This window comes from Meles meles, chromosome 3 (assembly GCF_922984935.1).
Source record: "Meles meles chromosome 3, mMelMel3.1 paternal haplotype, whole genome shotgun sequence".
Lineage (NCBI taxonomy): Eukaryota > Metazoa > Chordata > Mammalia > Carnivora > Mustelidae > Meles > Meles meles.
Genome location: NC_060068.1, coordinates 32,615,030 through 32,622,259, shown reverse-complemented (window position 1 = coordinate 32,622,259; position 7,230 = coordinate 32,615,030). Strand labels below are relative to the sequence as shown.

The window sequence follows — 7,230 nt, the reverse complement described above, 5'->3', positions numbered from 1 at the left end:
AGTAATGTTATCATTACTATGTAGAGTCATCTGAGGTTAAGGGAATGGCATAGTATTATTATGATAAAACCATACTGTGCCACTTCCTCATCCCCTTCTTACTTTGCCCCCAGATTTGTTTAATTATCTTATACCTTCAGTTACAAAGATTTGGTGGCCAAAATTTTACACATTGGTCCAATTCAGATATGTTCAACAAATTTAGATTGGGTTCCATACTGGGTGTGATCTTCCCAGATAAATAGAGTAAGGTCATGGGGTTGATGGAGAATGTTGCTAGGAAGGATGGTTGCTCTTGTGAGGAATGAATGATTCCCACAGTGGTGAGACCCAGGTTATGTTACTTTTGGTGTGGAGAGTGAGGTTTCAAACATCATTGAAAAAAAGCTCTTATAAAAAACAATTTTTGTTATACACACACACACACACACACACACACACACACACACACACACACACATACACACACACACACACGGTAAAGGGAAAAATCTAGAACCAGGGTCTAAAATGGTTTCCAATCAGGAGAATTTCCATAGAGTCTATATATGTTGGGTTAACTGTATAGACAGTGAGGTCATAGGCAGTGGTTTACTTTCCTCAGTGTTGACAATCAGATTAAGATTCCTTTGACCCACATAGGAGATAACTTTGGCAAAGAACACAACATAGAAGGTAACTTTAAGTAAACAAACACTTCTCTAAAGGAAGCATAATCTAACAGGTACTATTTCCTATGACAGGCCACCATGAGCTGTGCATGTGAAGAGCATGAACTCTTGGAGGGGTGGCAGTCAGTGTTACTACTTACAGTAGTCAGATTTCCTTATATATTCAACAGTTTTTTATTCCCAGTAACAATGGCTCTTGTCTCCCTTTCCTGTATTCTTTTTTTTTCCTATATAAATGTTTTTGTGCAATCAGTGAGGGGAGGTATAAGGGCAGAGCTTTGCAGAATACCAGAATGGTCTTGGAAACTTTCAAAGAATAGCTAAACATACATTCTGCATCATATTTCCCCAAGGGGAACATCCCAAAGGATGTTCTTCCCTCTGCATCTGTATGCCTCTCTAAGTCCAGAGGTGAGAAGTGAAGGAACATGAGAAACCAAGAGGGTCTGGAGAATGGATGCTAATGTTAAGTGAAAAGAGGATGTCAGAATGAGACTGTATGTCACAGAGCAAATCTTTTCATTCACCTTTGGATCCAGGCTCATTTAATAAGTGATAAGAAGCAGAACAAATTTTAGAGTTTCCCAACAGGGATTCAAAATGAGAAAATCAGCTCATTTGTCTTGAAGAACTTAGAACCGATGAAAGTGGAAATACTGAGCTTGATTGAGAATTCAGGAAGGGTACAGTGTGAAAAGAGGACCCCAGATGTCCTGACTTCCCTCCAGAAGAAACCACGGCTCTTCAGATGATGGAGTCTGTGAGGATTTTCTTCATGATGGTCCTGGTGTCCTTGGCAACTATTTCAAGGAAGTGTCTGTGTTTCCACACTCTCAGGTAGTTGAGAGCAGTATCACCGAAGAATGGGATGTGTCTCAGAATTGAATATAAGTAAGAGGCTGTATTACAATTCATGAAAGATAATATCCTGTCCCCAGTGAGGACAGTGTGCAGATCCTGAGACTTCATAATAGCCTTGTACTCCTCCACAGGTTTCCCCATACTCTGGGCCATCTGCTGGAGAGACTCATCATCCACACCAAAAAACAAGTGGTAGGCCATCAGACACTCTGCCAGATCATCTGCATTCTGGATGCCAAGGACGTCCTGGAAAGAATTTGAAGCGATTTGCCCCTGCAAAGAGGTCACTTTGTCATTAATGACCTTCTCACAGGTGTCAGACAGTTTCTCTAGAGGACAATGGTACCTGATATCAGAGATGTCCCTGTGCAAGGTATCCCTAAGCTCTGGGAAGTCATTCAATAAAGGGTCAAAGCTGGAGACCAGGAATATGATGGGTTTGTGCACTCCCTCCTTTTGGAGAGTTTCCCAAATATTCTCTCGGATATTCTGCAGGAGTCGTTCCTCTGAGAGGGTACGTGTGCTGATGTCCCTGTCCAGCTTGGTCCAGACAATGTAGGACTTCTTTCCCTGTCCCTGGATGGCTTTGGCAAGCTTCACGAGATTCATGCTGAACTGTTCCGATGCAATGATGATGAAGAGATCATACAGACTAAACTGCATCTCCGCTAGATAGTTCCCCAGGGTTTGGGTACCTGCTCCTATTCCAGGTAGGTCCCACAACTCCACATTGGGAAAGTGGGAGAAAAAGTAGCAAGTGGGAATCTGAGTGGTCCCCACCACCCCAGTGGGAGCTGAGTCTTCCTGTTCATGCCCAATTCCCCTCAGTGCATTGATGAAGGAAGACATGCCATTGCCAGAGTCCCCAGTGACAGCAATTCTCACTGGGGCACTGGATGCTATCTCCAGGATTTCCCTAGCCACAGAGACCACCCCCAGCAACTTCGCTTCTACCAGTGCCTTTTCAGTGTTTGTGGCAGTTGCCTTAGGTAAGACTGTCCATCCTGTATTGTACTGCAGAGCAGGGGTGAAGGATGTAGACAATGGCGTGTGAAGGTACTGATTGGGCTGTGTCATGTCTCTGATCAGTAGAGTGACCTGTCAAAATAAGAAAAGCAGGAGAGTTAGGAGGGCCAAGTGCACAGGGTGGCTGAGGATCATCAGATTTGTTATATCAAACAGGGTATCAGATCCACTCCCAACTCACTGCAAAGGTATTTAGATTAGAAACAGCAAGCCTTGGGGCAACTGGCTGGCTCAGTTAGTAGAGAGTGGGACTCTTAATCTTAGGTTGTAAGTTTGAGCCCCATGTTGGGTGTGGAGATTAAAAATAAAATCTTAAAAAAAAAAAAAGAAAAGAAATAGCAAGCCTCTGAAAAACTGTTCAATAGTTTGTCAAAACTTTGAACGTATTATTCAACCATAGAAAACGAGGAAAACCTATCATTTGTGACAACATGAATGTACCTTGAAAGCATTATGCTTAGTAAAATAAATAGGGCAGAGTGAGCCAAATACTGTATGATCTAACTGATGTGTGGATCTAAATCTAAAATGAAATAATTCATTGAAAATCAGATCAGGCTTGTGGAGAGGCAGAGACAGATGATGAGAGGAGGGTGAATTGGAGGAAATGGTCAAAAAAGTACAAGATTTCAGCTATCAGTTAGGTAAGTACTATAGGAGGAGGAGCTAAGATGGTGGTATCATAGAAGGACCCTAAGTTGGTCCCCTCCCTCAAACACAGCTGGATAACTGTCAAATCATTCTGAACACCCAAGAAATTGACCTGAAACTGCCAGAAGAGAGTCCACAACTAGAGGGAAAGAAGAGACCACATTGAGGAAGACAGGAAGCATGGAGATGTGGTTTGGAGGGGAAATGGATCATGGGTGCTAGAGAGAGGAGGGAGCCCTGGTCATGGAGAATAGCACACAGGGGAGAGAGATCGGTCACTCTTCTTGGAGTGCATCTGTGAGAGGTGGAGTTCACAGAGATGCCTCTCAGGGGACAAAAGTGTAAATGGACCCCATTTCCCTCCCTCACCCCTCAGGACAGGCACAGAGCCACCTGCTTGGGGGGATTCCCCCTGACCCTGGCTGCCTAGTCACCTTGCTCCAAGTCCCAAGCCCCTGCACTCTGGTATGACTGCCCATCTCAGTCAAACCTGCCTGCATCCGTCCCAGTAAGACAAAACCCTCCCCCAGAGGACCAGCACAGGCTCCCAGCCGCAAAATGTGCCTAAAGTTTGGAGTTTTAAAGATCAGCAACCTTGGCTGGGCTAGAGTCCAGAGCGCACAGTGCTGTTCTTGGAGAGAAGGCAAACAACCCAGAGACAAAGAGCATGAAAACAGCAATCTGAAAAACTCCTGAGACACAGGGAAGGGAGATTATTAGCTCTTCTGGCAGTGTTTCCCTGCAAGCAGCAAGCAAAGAGACTCCTCCCTGTGGACAAAGAAGGGGCTGATGCCATTCCCTCCCCCACCCCTCAACAATAACAACCTTGAGTAAACAGCACCACACCAACACTGCTTGCCTAAACTTCTTACTCCAAGTCTCACACTAATGCACTCTGCTGGTATTGTTGCTCTTGACAAAGTTTGCCTCAGTACCAGTGCAGGGAACCTCAGAGCCTAAAAGGGCAAACCTGGCTACAAGCCAGAAAGATGGAGCTCTGGGCTGGCTCAGGCTGAGGGAAATTTTTGGAAAATGAAGAATACTTTTGGAATGAGAATACCTCCCTTGCCTTTGTACTCAAAACCTTCTTTAAGACCTCTCTTGACCTTTCCCAACAATAGCCCATGTTCTTTTTTACACCCTGGCTCTAGGCAGACAGTCTCCTGGGTGAGTTCCAGGCTCACTGACTTGGTTGTGTGAAGGGGTTTCTTCTGCCCCTGAGCACGCTATGTATTCTGGTTGCCTTTAAGTTTGCCTCTGGTATTGGATGGGGAAGGCTGGATGTCCTGTGGGGCCCAGGCCAGTTAGAACATAGGACCTAGGCTACAACCCTTGACTCCTTTTCCAGGTTTATCTAAATCCCATCACAACCTCCACCTGTACCCATCTCACCTTGACTTCCCATGTGCTAGATCAACTGAAAAAAAAAAAAAATCCTGTCTTTTCAAAAGGTGAAAAGGCCCCAGAAAGTATCATAAAAACACATATACAGGCCTTGGCACTTATAGTAAATAATTCCCTAGACTCTCTCTCTGCTGGCCTTAGTGCCCAGCAAGTATGGGACATATTTCTGTTAGAGGAATGAAGCACAATGCATCATTGCATATCCTTCACTCCTTGGTTGACAAATTAATTAACTTTTCTTCCTAAATCTGTCGTCTGAAATGTGGAAATGTGGAAGCTACTCCAGAGTCCACTGAAAGGCAAGTAGGGGCGAGGACAGAGTATGACACCTCCCGCTCAATGTGGGTGTGGAAGGTGAGCACAAACTATGCTTTCCAGACCATTTCTGTGACCATGTCTGACCCAGCCATGGACTTTGCAAAGTCTGCTCATCAGATCTTCTATGCTGGACCCTAACGGGGTGGGTAACTGGGGCCCTGCAGCACCAGCCACAGCTCCCTACCCCCACTACCTTCTCATCTGTTCCCTGCCCTGAACCTCATGCTAGACAACCCTGCACATGGGACCCTCTCAGGATCCTTTAAAACCATACTCTCCCCATGTGACACTGCCCAGACAGGCTGGAACAAGGGTAGTTACATGAGAGGTTGCAGGGTCTTCCAGGAATCTTCAGGGTGCAATTTTTGGCATGTGTGAGCCTGTAGGACATTGAGACTCAGATTACTGGCCCAGAAGTTGAGTAGAGGACCTCAGAGATCAGCCCAGAGAGCAAGTGACCCCTCAGCTTCCAACTTACTGATCTTACTTCTGGTCTCCCCTCTTCCCCAACAGACTTTGAGATCTCTGAATAAGGAAACCTAGGCCTTTATGGAAAGAGTCTGGGGAGCAGATTCAACTAGCAAGGGCAGTTGAGCTTACAAAAACAAGAAACTGTGAGCAGATCTTTCATCTTCTGATGGACACCAGCAGTAAAATGCACACATGCATTCACACACATGCGTACACCTGAGGAAAGATTTCCCAATAATTTCCCTACCCTCCATTTTGATTTACTGCATCTATTCCAAGGGGTAGCTTTTTTGAACTCTGGTTATAATGTACCAGATAGATTTCATGATCTAAGAAGCAGAATGAAAAACACTCATTAGTACATTTCCCATGCAGGATCCTGTATAGTTCATATCATGCCCAATTATCTTGAGCCATGTAGCAGGGATCAGCCTTGGACTGGACTAGAGTTCTGAGACATCAGGAATTTTTGTGAACATGAACTCAGTGTAGACCAAGCCCCACATTTCTCCCCATTTTATCACCACAAGGAAAAGGTGAGTAAAAAAATCAACATACTGATTTATTCTAGGGAAGTATAATAAACATCTGCATCATCAATGGGCATGAAGCTCTAAATGACATGGTCTGGGGAAATAGTGTTTGAAAAGCCCACCTCACCGGGGGAGGAGTCAAGATGGCAGAGAAGTAGCAGCCTGAGACTACATCAGGTAGCAGGAGATCAGCTTGATAGCTTATCTAAACATTGCAAACACCTACAAATCCAACGGGAGAGCGAAGAGAAGAACAGCAACTCTAGAAACAGAAAATCAACCACTTTCTGAAAGAACCTGTTTTTATCCCCTTTCTCCCCCCCACAATTTGGGGTCTCTTCTGATTTGGTTACAGCGCATTTTTCCGGGGTCTTTGCCACCCTTTTGGTAGTTTATTTGCTCCTTCATATCCTCTTATCTGGACAAAATGACAAGGCGGAAAAAATCACCACAAACAAAAGAACAAGAGACAGTACCGAAGGCTAGGGACCTAATCAACACAGACATGGGTAATATGTCAGATCAAGAGTTCAGAATGACGATTCTGAACATTCTAGCCGGGCTTGAAAAAGGCATGGAAGATATTAGAGAAACCCTCTCTGGAGATATTAAAGCCCTTTCTGGAGAAATTAAAGAACTAAAATCTAACCAAGTTGAAATCAAAAAAAGCTATTAATGAGGTGCAATCAAAAATGGAGGCTCTCACTGCTAGGATAAATGAGGCAGAAGAAAGAATTAGTGATATAGAAGACCAAATGACAGAGAATAAGGAAGCCGAGCAAAAGAGGGACAAACAGCTACTGGACCATGAGGGGAGAATTCGAGAGATAAGTGACACCATAAGACGAAACAACATTAGAATAATTGGGATTCCAGAAGAAGAAGAAACAGAGAGGGGAGCAGAAGGTCTATTGGAGAGAATCATTGGAGAGAATTTCCCTAATATGGCAAAGGGAACAAGCATTAAAATCTAGGAGATGCAGAGAACCCCCCTCAAAGTCAACAAGAATAGGTCCACACCCTGTCACCTAATAGTAAAATTTACAAGTCTTAGTGACAAAGAGAAAATCCTGAAAGCAGCCCGAGAAAAGAAGTCTGTAACATACAATGGTAAAAATATTAGATTGGCGGCAGACTTATCCACAGAGACCTGGCAGGCCAGAAAGAGCTGGCATGATATATTCAGAGCACTAAACGAGAAAAACATGCAGCCAAGAATACTCTATCCAGCTAGGCTATCATTGAAAATAGAAGGAGAGATCAAAAGCTTCCAGGACAAACAAAAACTGAAAGAA

At 44.3% G+C, this 7,230-nt stretch overlaps 1 protein-coding gene across 1 annotated transcript; it reads right to left on the bottom strand.

Moving 5' to 3' along the window:
- Positions 1-1,187: 1,187 nt before the first annotated feature.
- LOC123938697 (immunity-related GTPase family M protein 1-like) lies at positions 1,188-4,067 on the bottom strand. The gene has a single exon (XM_046000304.1). The coding sequence runs from the start codon at positions 2,607-2,609 to the stop codon at positions 1,416-1,418; it is 1,194 nt and encodes a 397-aa protein (XP_045856260.1). The 5' UTR covers positions 2,610-4,067; the 3' UTR covers positions 1,188-1,415.
- Positions 4,068-7,230: the final 3,163 nt, after the last annotated feature.